This window comes from Phocoena sinus, chromosome 18 (genome assembly GCF_008692025.1).
Source record: "Phocoena sinus isolate mPhoSin1 chromosome 18, mPhoSin1.pri, whole genome shotgun sequence".
NCBI lineage: Eukaryota > Metazoa > Chordata > Mammalia > Artiodactyla > Phocoenidae > Phocoena > Phocoena sinus.
The window spans coordinates 11,566,037-11,580,248 of record NC_045780.1 but is presented as its reverse complement, the minus strand read 5'-3'; the positions used below and the strand labels follow the sequence as shown (position 1 = coordinate 11,580,248).

The following is a 14,212-nucleotide window of genomic DNA, read 5'->3' as shown; positions in this document are numbered from 1 at the left end:
ATAGGGTTGTGGGGATAAAATGAGAAAATCTATGTACAATGCTTAACACGATGCCTCGCATGTAATAATACATGTCAAATGTTGGCTATTATTGTTATCATTATCCCAGAAAAATTCCTAAGAAAATTAGTTTTAAATATCTTAGTGAAAAGTAACCATTTTTACATAGAAACAATGGAGGTATAAATAAAATAAAGTATATTTACAAAAAAACAATGGAGGTATAAATAAAATAAAGTATCTTAAGTCTTCATTTGTCAGTTCTAAAAGCTTTCTAAGTGTTAAGTAGTAGGATAATGATAAGCCTATAAATTAGTTTCAAGATCATCACTGCTGAATATTCCGCTTCAGCTGGGAAGCAAGGTTAAAGGAAACTGACTTTGGTCTAATTTTGCCACAATGATGCTATATTTTAGATGTGACATGTGGCGGGTAAAACAAAAGCATACAGGGCAGGCTCCCTTTTCCTTTCTATAGTAAACTAAAAATGACTGTAAACTCAGGGAATGGGCCAGTTCTTACTGTCTTTTTGTCTCCAGTGACTGGCACAGAGTAGCTGTGCAAAAAATGCTTGTGTAATGAAAGAATAAGTGAGTGAATAAAATTATTAATTTAAATAAATCCAATTTTGAAATTGGTGCCCTTTTGCATATACCCCCTCGCAAATTATGCCCTCAGCTTGGATTATTCCATGAGTTTAAAACAGTATCCAGACTTTGCCAATTCATACCTTGTCTTAAAATAGCACTTATCCTTCAGCATTGCAATAGAAGCCAGCCTAACAAAACGATTTTCAAGTTGGGTTCTATGTTAAGGCGACCTTCAATGTATAGTTAGAAAAAAATTCATATTTGGCAGTAGGATTTTTGGCAGATGGTATATAATTGAATTTACACATTCACATTTTTGTCTTCTAATAAGTTTTATACCATCAGAGTCAGCTACCAATACACTTAGTAGTTTTGCCCGTTCTTCACGTTTTGTTGTTAAAACTAAAGCATTAGGTAAATTATATACTAAAGCAAATAAAACTAATTTCATTTTAGATATTGTTAATTTATGATGAGAAAGAAAGGTAAAATGACTGTAGAAACTTGCATCGCATTGCCGAGTTGAGGTAAACCCTTTTCTACGTGGTGTGTAGGCGTTTGGCAGTATCAAGGGTGGACAGTTGAGAGTATTCACACTTCAGTGCATCCATTTGCATTATCACATTTCCAAGCCTCAAGGCATTATCACTTCCTTTTTGTAAGTGGCATAATAATTTGGGAAAATGGTTATGCTTATCATCATCTGTCAGTCAAACAACTCCTGTGTTAACAAAACATATTTTTTCCACTCAGTGAATGGGTGTGTGTGTGTGATGTCCTACGCTCATGTCAATATTAGTAAGACTTGGCTTTGTGATGAAACTATTTCACTTATCGGAGGGCATGACTGGGAAATGGGAAAATTCCATTTACACTTTAATGAGCAAGGGGCTGTGCTCCACGTCAAAGTCACGTAACCACTGTAATTTCAGAGTAAAGTTCATATGAGCGTATGTAAATAACTGAAGCAGTAGCATATATCATGTTTTAAGATAGATTTCACCACAAAATCACATCTCCATGAGGAAAACCTGCATAAATTGGGGGAAAAATCTCTACACCCACTGGTGGTTGAGTACTGAAAAGATAAGTCAATGACAGATTGTTTCATTAGCTGTCCAGCATGTCAAACAATACATATGACCTCTAACCTGTTCATGTAATGAATAAAACTTGAACTTGTGATGTCTAATCAAATGAGGGGTCTAATAAATTTTACTGATCAGGAAATTTCATTGCTCCTGTTCTCTTCAACTGTTCAGTTAAATGGGCGAAGGAAGGAGTAAGAATGTTATAAATATAATAAAATATTTCATCTAAATAAATTTCATCTAAATAAATATTTCATCTCCAGTTTCCATAAATGTTTAATTTAACTTCAGTAATTTGATGTTTAAGGTTTTGGTAACTTGGAAATTTAAAGAGATGAAAAAGCAATTATTTATTGCATGAAAAATATTTTATATTTTATTAAAAGTTGTTGCTTTTAATTTTATTAAAACAAAATTAAATTGATATTTTTCACTAGATTTTTTTCAATCACACCAAAGGTGAACTGTCAACTGACAATTACGGAACTTTGTTTTGTAGCCCCCAGTCACTGAATGCCGCTGTGTGTTGGACATTATACTAGGTGCCTTACCTCCATTAGGCACAACAACTCTATTTTGTAAATACTATTGTGTTCAATTTAAAGAAGAGGAAACAGAAGTTCAGAGAGCTTAGGAAACATGCCTAAGTCTGTACAGCAGGTGAGAGAGCTACATTTGAACAGAGGTGACATTCTTTTCATGTTCTGTTTATTACCTCTCCTTTTTTTCCTCTCAATTTTAATAGATACACATAACGAAAAACTGAAAAGGTTTGATAATTCTAGGATTAACCTTTCCCAGCATCCAATACAGAGAACAGAAACCTCCAGGATTCACCTTCTTCTGTAACTGAGAGCTGAATGCTTGCTGTAGCCCTGACTGTAGCAGGGACTTTGTGAAGAGCAAGAAAGCCATCTCCAGCTCATATCGCCATCCTGTCCATGGCATCGAAGTCCTGGGGAAAGTATGTCTGGGGCAGAGACATTATCTTTATTTACTTTGTTTCTCATTTTTGGTTCTTATCTGCATAATACTATAAAAATATTGCTACTAATTTTTCCAACATGCTTTTGTTAAGTATTAGATGCTGCTTAAAATGAAATAGAAAGCCATTGCTTTGTCAGTATTGTCAGAACGTTTTGGGGAAGTACGTAAGAAATGCATGTAACATTACGGACCTAGATCAGATATGGGAAGAAATAGATCCAGGAGTAGCTAGATGTTTAAAACCCTTATGTACCCCTCTCATTTGCTTCAGTGAAGCATCCAGGATTCCTCAAGAGACAGCTCCTTCCTTTGCACTGAGGGTGGATCTGGGTTTTATGAGACAAGCAATTCGTAGGAGAGGGGTTCTTTAAGAAAATGAGCATAAAACTATGAACATAAAATTAGGGGCAAGGGATAAAAAGAAGCCCCTGAAACCTGCGGGGCTTTGAAGTTTAAGCCTGATTAGATTAATTTATTATGGTAAATTTATCTCTGACTCCATTGAATGTCATATATTATAATTATATGTATGTAATAAACAACCTACTGCCTATTGGTTTTTTCCCTTTATAACCAATGAACATTCCTTGACGGTCAGGACTCTGAAGTCCTCTTAGCACCTTGCAAAGTTCCTTTTACATAGTAGCTATGTGTATATAAACCTGTAATTTATTTGCTACTACCTAGATTATAGAAACTATAAAGAAGAAACTTTCAGATACAGTATATTTGACACTTTATAATAGTGAGTTGTTTCTTGCTCACCAACTAACCCCTGTTTCTTTCGGAAACAGGAATCCAAATTTCCTCCGGTCAACTCTTAGCCTAGTGCATGAGGAGACATTTTCCGGGATTTCTGGGAAAGGAAAGTTTCTTTTGTCTTCCATGTGAGCTACTTGGTGAGATGCTCTCTCTTTCTTTGGACAGTATGATGTGAGGTCTGGAACTGTTGCAGCCATTCTGCTCCTAAAAGGGGATTGCCGGGAGCTACTGGAGGCCATCCAGCAGAGGGTGAGTGTGAAGTCCACAGATGGGAAGGCAGAGAAGAACAATGGAAAGAACTTTGCTTGGTGGCATTATCTGCATCACCGGAAATAAATCTGACTGAAAACTAAACCTTCCTCTGAATTTTTTAGTTGTGAGAACCAATGATATTGATTTATTGTTCAAGCCAATTGCTCAAGCTGGGTTGTCTGAAATATTCATTCAAAAGTCCTGATATAACTAGAATTCATAAAGCTAATTTAATGCAGAGCTATAAAGAAAGAGAAGTAATCTTCAATTTGTTTAGGATTGTACATTTCTTAACTTCTTAACTTTTATGCAGTAAAGAATATAAAAATTATCTGGGGCTCCAAATGTTGTTTACTAAGACAAATTCTAGAATTACTCACTTAAAGGAATTATTACTTGGGTCCTAATCTCTGTTTAGGAAAAACTTCTTTTGTTATTGGAGATCTTTTAGAATGTTTCTGGTTAATAACATCATTAAAATATTCCAAATCTTCCTTGAGTTTCTGAAGATTACCAAACTCTCCATTTAAAATTTCATTTGTAGTACTGGTTGTAACTACAAGAATTTCATGTGCTTCTCAATGGTCATCTCTTCTCTATAGTATTGCATTATTAGCAGTTTTTCCTTCCAGTTATTATATTTCAAATGTCATTTTTCCCATTAGGCATATAATATGATATATTTTCATACATTAAAAACTTGTTTATTAATGATTTTTATCAGGACAGTCTTGGGTTTCTAGCCCATTTGTAAGAAGTTCCTATTAAGAAATTCAATGAAGCATGGGAACAAAGCAAGAGTAATTTATTAACACATCAAGAGGCTTTAATTTGCTACCATTTTCCTATCATGTTATTCTGACAGAAAATAAAGAACAAATTGCTAAAGCATGGAACATAGCAGAATTGGAAGAAAAGCTATCTATCTTTAGAGAACCATGGGTTCAAATGTTCACAACATGAAGGACTCTATGTTTGCAAAAGCACAGTTAGTATTCACGTTGCCTAATTTATTTAGGCTGTCTGTTTACCTCTTCTATTTATCTAACACTAAACAAAATTAGGAGAGCACATGTGGGTCAGAAAGGGAAAAGTTCTGCCAAAAGGCATACAGATTAAATAGATCAGCTTTAAAAACCTGAAGAATGTTTACATATTCTAGTTACTTTAGAAACAGTGACTTCCTCATTTCATTTATCTCATTTTTTCTACATGAATAAACTAAAAATCTATAATTACTAGCAAATATTTTACCATATGCCTTATATAATCTATATTAATCATAATGAAGGCCATATTTTCTTTGGTTGGGTTAGTGTTTCAAGAACATTTGAGTCCAAATGTCTTAGTGTACTTGAGCTTGCATATTCCAAGCTGCTACAGTCCCCACTATACCTACTGTCATAACGTAGGCCTCCCAGATTTCTGGTAACTATCTGGTTTTCATCTCAGCTCTGGACTGGACTTTTTCCAAGATGGCTCAGATATGTTTGTTTTATTAACTCCTGTACACTCTTCCCCCTAATACAGTGCTTGACATACAACAGCAAATCTGTGATAAATATTTGTTGACTGAATGAATGACTGAAAGAATGAACACATAAATGGAGGAAGAAGGGAACTTTGGTCTGTAGGCTTCCTTTCACCAAGATATCCCAGTTGATTTCAAAGAAAAAGGACCTTCTTCCCTGTTCTACAAATAATCTAAAATAGCTACAGTGGTAGTTAGCTCATGAGGTTTTAAGACTACGTATCATGCTACCTGAGAATCTACACTATACATGTTATTGTGTGTGTGTGTATATATATATATATATATATATATATATATATATATAGTAGTGTCTAATACATAGTGCCTATTGAATTAATGTTAAATAAAACACATGTAGATAAGATTTTGTTAAAGAACTAGTTTAACAGTTTTCACCTTCATATTGATAAGTTAGTTTGGTTTCTTTTTACACCCAAAGATTACACCTCAACCTTAGCAATTCATGTAAAAAATTCATACCATTCTAATTCCATTACAGATATAGCAGCATATATTTATGATCATTATTTAAAATTTGAAACACAATTCAAAGTATATAGCATATAGATGATTTACTGCATTAGATTTATATTCATAGCTAATGTTGATATGCTAGGTACTCTTCTAAGTTTTTTATACTTATTAACTCATCAAATCCTCATAACAACCCTACTATTATTGTCGCCATTATACAGGTGAGGAAACTAAGGCAAAGAGAAGTGAAATAGTTGTCTAAGGCCCCAAAGCGAGTAAGTGGCAGAATTAGGATCTAAACCCACGCAGTCTAGCTCCAGAGTTCTTGTTCCTAACTGCTATTTATTGCCTTTCATGTAGTTCTCTATAAATATAGTACATTCTTATTTAATTTTTGAAGAAAATGATTTTATCTTATTTTTAAAATTTTAATAATTATATTATTATATAAAATAAGAGTAATGTTAATCTTATTTAATTTTGCTTCCAGAGGGCAAGCCTTATGAATTACAGTGCTTATATCTACCTAAGCCTGAATCCTTATTTGCACATAGTAAATGGTTAAAGATTTTTGTTCAGTTCAAATAACTGTTCACTGGAACAATTACTATATTTGCAACCATATTGAAATTCACTTGCTAGCATTTCTTTTTTTTTTTTTAACCAGCTGTGTGACTCTCAGTAAGATGATGGCTAATTGATTCCTTAGGTCCCTTGAGTATCTATAATAGCATAGCTAAAATTAGCAATGAGCTAGCAAGTTTGATAAGGCAGTCACATAAAATATAAGAAATAGAGAGTGAATGACAGAGAAGAACATGCAAAAATTAGTATACAGCCTTCAAAAACAGGCTAAGAAATATTCCCCGTGTAATAATAGCTCATATTCATGAAGTGCTTCTATGTTCCAAGTACTATGTTACATTCTTTAAATGCACATGTCATTTGACCTTCGCAACTGTATGAGGTAGGACAGTATTATTCTCGTATTACAAATGGGGAGATTGAGGCTAAAAGAGAGTGGCTTCTGGTCACACAGCTAGTAAGCAGTGGCACAGAGAACTTCAACTTAGGTGGGTCTAGTTTTCAAAGGCAAGAAAAAAGGCAAGAGAAGGTGTGCTGAGTTAAAAACCATTTGTGGGATTAATTTTAAATTGCTTGCATTTCATGCTTCCCTGTCTTGCAGAACTTCTGCTGCCCTTGTTCATGAGCTCCTCAACTCTCCCCCAACCAAAAGCGTGTGCCTATATGCCTTTCGTGCTGCTGTGGCATGCTAAACCAGACAACTAAGGAGAATAGAAAAGGGAAGGAAATTCAGAGTGAATAGCCTGAGGCTTAATATGGCTAAAGTATTGATATAAACTTTAGGGCTTGGCTCTGATATTAGCTGAGGCTAGAGAAAAGCTTTTGGGCCTTAGTATCTAGTTTTCCACTGAATTTCAAAGAGTTTAGTATCCCACTTAGGTTTCTTCTCAACAAATGAGGCGAACTAACCAGAAATTCGCTTCTTATCCTTATCACCCATTGTGTATTTTTTTTTCTTGCCATTTTTGGGCCAAATCTTCACTCTTATCTTAACAGACCCTTGATAAATTATTGTGCCCTACTTTCTTTCCAGTATCAAGCTCCCCTACAGTATGTGTGTATGTATTATGGTCAAGATAGCATGTCTTATCACCTAAGAAATACACCACAGAAACTACTGGCCAAGTTTTGTTCTAATTTCAAGTTTCTCGCCTTGACCTTTAAAACATAGGATATCTGAACAACCTCTTCTTACATATGCTCTTTCTCAAATATCCATTTCATTTTGCCATACTAGTACTGATTTATCTTCTTGTAGCTTAATTCCTATGCTAAGTATTGATGAAATTTAGATTCTGACTACAAAAACAGAAGACATTCAGGTTTACTTTCTTACAAACATTAATTAAACATATATACTCTGGTAGAAATGCTTTTAGAATATAGCCTTACGAAGAAAATTGACTTCTATATATTTAAAAGTTACCTTTGAAAGATCCCTGAAGTTTCCTGGAAGAGTCAAATCCAATTCTTCTGATTCATAGTTTGTTAATACCCATGGAAACACGGGGTATTGGTTCAGATCATTATATGTCCGTCCTAGTAAAGAAAAAGATAAATGAAAATCTGTATACACTAATTGCTTATCGAAGTGTTCCTGTCCTTCTAATAGATGAGGCAACTATTGCATTGCAGAAGAAAAGTAACTCTTTTGTTTACTGAACTATGCCTTTATTCAATCAAAAGCACTTATAACAATGTGTTTCAAGTGAACTCACTCAATAATAATTAAGAAGTGAGTAACTAGAATTACTTTTTTATAATGTAACTTGTGGTAGTGATTGCTAGCTGTTTGTCATAATCAATTCCTCTTCTTCCTGGGCTAGACCACATTTCTCAGGCTCCCTTATTAGTAGCTGTGGCTGTGAGACTTAGTTCTAATCTACAGAATGTGAGCAGAGGTGGTATCTGCTACTTTCAGCCTTGGTCCTCTGCAGCTTGTTGCATGGGTGCTCCATGCTCCATCTCTCTTCTGCTGACTATGATGAAGATGCTATTGCCACCCTGGAAGCAGAGCCTGATAAGCTGGGGTCCCTGAAAGTGATCATGGAGGAGGTCACCTGCTGGTCTGCACACTTGCAGATCATGTGATGGTGTTCTACTATAACTAGTATATATATCCAGAATTCTATTGCCAGTATACAGCATACTACATTGTGCTTCTATTAAGAATCAATGTAGAGGATTTGCAAGTTAACAGAAGTACCCTGAAGCCAGTACGAAAAGGCACCGAGGCAGATGTTATGCACATTTTTTTCACTCCCTTAAGTTCATGAATTTTCTTTTCATATTATGTTGTTTCACTTTAGTGGAGAGCTGCTGAATGTTAGGCTGAATTTTTTTTTTTTTTTGCGGTACGCGGGCCTCTCCCTGTTGTGGCCTCTCCCGTTGCGGAGCACAGGCTATGGACACGCGGGCTCAGCGGCCATGGCTCACGGGCCCAGCCGCTCCGCGGCATGTGGGATCTTCCTGGACCGGGGCACGAACCCGTGTCCGCTGCATCGGCAGGCGGACTCTCAACCACTGCGCCACCAGGGAAGCCCTAGGCTGAATTTTGTTTGTTGGCTTTCGTTAGTCTTTGACAGAATGACTTAAGCATTTTAGGTAGGACACTGAAGCCCGTGGGACCGTGACAAAGCTTAGGGAGAGCACAGGGCTGGCTTACCCTGATAAACTGACACTGAATAACATATGATCAGGTGAAATTAAGAGGAGCAGTATTAAAGAAACAGGGTCCAAAGAAAACTTCCGTTGGACAAGACTGTTTTTTGTAAAAATGCATTATGAACTGATCACAGGACTTTCTAAATTTCCATTCAAATCCATACAAAATAGCAATTTCCCTGATATTAGTGATATGATTTCATTTTGTGCTCCTTGTTGCACACCGTGTTAGCATAACAGTAGTACAGATATGCATACATTATCTTATTCGTCATCAAGAACTGAAATTAAATGATACCTACCTCTTGTAGCAACTGGTAACTGTGACTGTGAAATAAAAAAAAACAAAAACAAAAAAAACCCCATAATCTGAGGAAGAACTAAATCTGCTACTATTATAAGCATGAAACCAAATTAATTAATTCACTCAGTAAACATTTTATTCGGTGACTATTTTATCTGTTTCTTATATGAATCTCTGCATTTTACAACACAATTACTTATTGTTTTAAATATGTAAACTAATGTGGGTGTATATTATAAATGTAGGCAATTGATAGAAAGCAGAATGTTGCTTCCACTCTGCATTTCCTGGAGCAAGGTGAGAGTAAGGTTAGGGCTTCCTCTTTGTTCTCTGCCACAGCACTGTTGCAGATGTGTTCTAGCTAATACTTGTCTGCCTCTCCACTAGTCCATAAACTCCAGAATGTAGGGTTTGAGTTTAAAAAAAAAAAAAAGCCTCTGTATATTGGCATATTTTGTTTGTCCGATAGATATTTGTTGAAAGAACGAATGCATATGTGATAAAAATGCGATAAAATGAGAGCCAAAGTTTAAAAGATGAACAAACCATAAGCCAAATAAAAAAGGAAAATTGCAGGATAGTCTTGTTGGAGGAAGAGGACTATGCCAAGGCACAGAAGTACACACGAGAGAGAGTGGCCTTGTGAATGTGCGTGTTAAACCACCAGACGGAAATATCTGTGGCCGACGAATGCACCTGCTTTATGTTTGTAAGTCTACTGTGATGAAAAATAGTGATGAGAATTTGGAACCTTTTAACTACAGTCTTTTGTATATGAAAATAGACTGCTAAAGCAGTACCACTGTAAAATGCACAGTGTAAAATTCTAAAATTTTAAATTTATTACTGAGAGTTTATGTTAACCTAGGACACTGATTACTCTCAGTGCTTTTTCTATGCATGTATATATACAGAGAGTCTAGACTGGCTGGGCAGAGCTATTTCTGGGATCGTAAGTAGGACCGTGGCATATTTAGTGCTCTGCCATTTTCTGGGTTACCATTCTACTTAAAAATCTATAGATTTTAATGAAAAAGAGGTCTTCCAATATATGTGTATTTTAAGAGAATAATTTGATGTTATTTATGTAACATATTTTCTATTACTTATGTAAATCAATGGCTGAAAATTAGACATAATAACTGTTTTTAAATTTTCTGATGAAGTTTCATAACTTAAGGAAAAACTGTCAAACTAAAATAAATAAAAAGCCATTTTACATTAACTCAGTACTTAAATGTATCATATAAGTAGAAACAGCATAAAAATAGAGACTATACTTGAAGACACTAGCCTTTCACTAGAAATGATTTTCTAATTAAAGAAAAGATATAATGCTATTTTTGGAAAAAATACAAAGAAAGGAAGGTATCTTTAACATACACACACACACACACACACACACACACACACACACACAAATTGATTGCTGTCTACAGTCACAGCTCATGGTAATTAATCTATCCTGCATTTTTTGTTAATTCACTTTTAATAATCTTTGGAAGATTCTTTAAAAATAAATGCTTAGAAAAATTTAGTAAGTTTTAAATTACTAAAGCTTTATAGCACATTTTAAATCTAACAAATACAATCAACTACATAAACAGATGTTCTGACAGTTACATTAAAACCTTTTTATATAAAACTTTCCACATAAAAGCTTTGCAACATGGACAGTTAATATATTATTTTTCATTTGAATTAAAAATTCACAATGTATTTAAAACTCACATGGATGAAGTTGGTACTCTGGGATTTTGCATTTATAAATTTTAGCCATGAATTAGCATTATTACTTTAATTATTTTACTGAACACCTTTGTGAAACGAAAAAAAAAAAAAACCCTGTGTGTACCGAATTAACCAAAAAAGTGAAATATTTCCAAAATAATATCTGTTAAGTTCTGGCACATCTACGTACTTATTAATTTTTTTTAGGATAATTGAAATTTAGTAAATAACCTTGTGCTGTTATTTCCTTTTCCAGCAGTAATAGGTGCAGAATTTTTTTTACTAACTATGCTTCTAAGGACTTAACTTGGAAGATGAATATTAATTATCACAAGCCTATGACACTAATCTACTCAAACAATAAAAGTGAAGCACAGTAAATGAGATTTCAGAAACACTAGATATGTTTCTTCGTTTAAAAAAAAAACTTTTAATTAAACCGTCCAATTTAATGTTTTTATATGGCACTTTAGTTTTGAAGGTAAAGTGATCTAGAGACAGCTGACAAAGAAATTATAACTGCAATTCCTTGGTGAAAATGTTAATGACAGCAAAATATTGTTTAATTAGATGATTGCAGCATCTGGATTAGCACTCTTTAAGAGCGATGTTCCTGTGCTTGTCTGCTTCTTCGCACTTTACAGACATTTTGTCATCTCTAGGTCATTAGGAAAGAATTTTTAATGATTTTTCTAGAAGCAAGCAGTTCAAGTTACATTTAATTAGATGACAATAATAAGCCCAACACATGCAGTAGCTAAATATATACATAATTAACCAGGGAGGGCTTGTACATCACAGAGTAAAAAAAGTAGAAAATGCTAAACAGGAGAAAAAGGTTGGGGTTGAGGAAGCTGTGCTGAATTCATTAGCCGATCATATGAAAAACAACTCAAAAACCTTTTAAAAAACCTCCCAAACCTAACGGGATCATTTACACTAAGCTATGTTAGCAGTCAATGTGCTATTTTTTTTTTTTAAATGTAAGAATGCCAGATTTTAAGTCATGTTCATAGTATTATCTAATAAGGCATAAAATAGGCATAGGCTGTATCTTTTGGAACACAATAAACAGAAATGAGGTCAACTCTGGAAATTAGAGGCTGAACCTACATTTTTAGTTAAACTCTATGCATCACTAAAAATCTTCCAAAACTTAATGTTCTTCAAAAATTAAGAAAACAAAACCCCATTGTTTCAAAATAGTTAAATTATACCACAGTACTAAGCTAGACTTTCATGCAGTTTTTAAGATCATGATTTCAAATACTATTTAATGAGATGGAAAAAGAAGAATGAATGTGTGTGTGTAGCAGATTCCCAAAGATTACACACACAGAAAAAGAAAAAAACAGAAAAATCACCAAAACGTTAATTATGATATTTATGGCTAGTCTTCAAGTAATTAAAATTTTAAATTACACTTTTCTATATTTCCACTTTTCTATAATGAGTATTTATTAAATATATAAATATAACAAAAGAAAGGCCATGAAAAAATTTATGGGCCTTTAGGTGTCCTTTCAAAACAGTATGTTTTCTGAATATTTGACAAGCTTCTTTTACTATGTAAAGTATCTTTACAAAACTTACATATAGGATAATGTGTTTATTTATATGCAATTATATATGTCACAGGAGGGTCTAAAAATCTACATACTGTATTGTATTAATACTAGGACACTGCTGTTGTATGCTTTATAGAGAGTCTTATTTTTAAAAGCAAATTAAAAAGGAGAAAAGACAAATTGGCCAAGTATGAGAGACCTCAAGAAATGGAGAACAAGAAATGGGTCATAAAATGTATTTCACATTTCATGTTAAAAGAATATTTTGGAGAAAAAAGTACATCTGAGAGGGTAAGAGAGTTACTATAATATTTTTATTGAAAATGTGAATTTATTAAGTCACATTGACCTATATTTTTAAAAACCAGAAGCCAGAAGCTAGAAAGGGTTGCTTCATCTTCTCAATCAGATTCTATTCTATAACTCTTCTCTTTAATCCAGGAAATTTAAAGCATCCCTCATCCAGCAATTCTAGTGATTTCACATAATCATAAAATCATGCAAACACAGAGCATAAATATCAAGTCAGTTCAGTCTGATGAGCATTTAGCAAGCAAAACTTTGACCTCACAATCTTACTGGAAAGAAGAGATACAGACATAAAATCCAAGGACGCATTATCTAAGTGCCAACATGGGTGGCATAGACAGCGCTATAGAAGGTGTGAACGCTACAAGAGATTAAGACAATTATCGTAAGGTAAATCTTTTAAGAATATATGTGTGAGGAGGTGGTTCTCAAAGTGCAAACCTTGGACCAGTGGCATCAGCATCACCTAGGTACGTTAGAAATACAAATTCTTGAGGTCCACCCTAAACCTACTGTATCAGAACCTGTTGGTTTCAGCAAGCCCTCCAGGTGATTCTGAGAACCACTCTAACCTAGATGGGGGGATGGTGGTTGTGTCACCCATGTCGTGGCTGGTGGCCTTCTCCAGGATTATCCAGGAGTTGCCATGATCAGAAGAAAGCTCTTTCATGCAAGGTCGTGTCTCCTTTCCAGGAGTCTGCATCCAATGACTGCAAAGTGGAGGTAATGAAGGCCTGGCTGCCTTGTCTCAGGGCAAGACACCTCTGAAGGGATCTGCTGAGGCCTTTGCTGCAATTACTCTGGGGTTCATTTTTCTCCTTCTGCCCACTTCTACTTTCTTCACTCCCCTCACAGATGTTGATCCCAAGGACACTCTCCAATAAACTTCCTGCAAGCAAATCTCTGCCTCAGACTCTTTCTCTGGATCTGAGACCTAGGTGAACACAGTACTAGGGTCTACATTAGAGATGATAATTCCAGGCCCAGATCTAGTACTAGAATATGCCTGTGGACAAAAGTCATGATGGTAAATAAACTTCAAAAGTTCTTCTGATGAAATATAAATTAAAAATGCCTAAAAATCGTTAATTGTTTCAGTCTTAAAAGTAGTTACAGATTAAGGCCAATGATTGGAGGTGAAATTGAATGGTGCCATGATATCCTGAGGCAGTATGGTATAGTAAGTGAGTGAAGCTCTACAACCAAACTACCTACATTAGAATCCTGATTTCTTCACTTACTAGCTCTGTGACTTGGGCGAGTTATTTACTTCTCTGCACCTCATTTCCTCATTGGTGAAATGGGGATAGGAACTCTGGGGTTATTGTTAGGATTAAATGAGTAAATACACATAAAACACT

General features: G+C 34.7%; 1 protein-coding gene across 7 annotated transcripts in view; it reads right to left on the bottom strand.

The window, feature by feature from the left end:
- NBEA (neurobeachin) overlaps nucleotides 1-14,212 on the bottom strand; it is a 620,064-nt gene that overhangs the window by 90,687 nt on the left and 515,165 nt on the right. For all 7 annotated transcript variants that reach the window (XM_032611436.1, XM_032611437.1, XM_032611439.1 and 4 more), the window contains one exon: nucleotides 7,702-7,814. In XM_032611436.1, coding sequence (XP_032467327.1) covers nucleotides 7,702-7,814 — 113 coding nt within the window. The remainder of the gene's footprint in view (nucleotides 1-7,701; nucleotides 7,815-14,212) is intronic.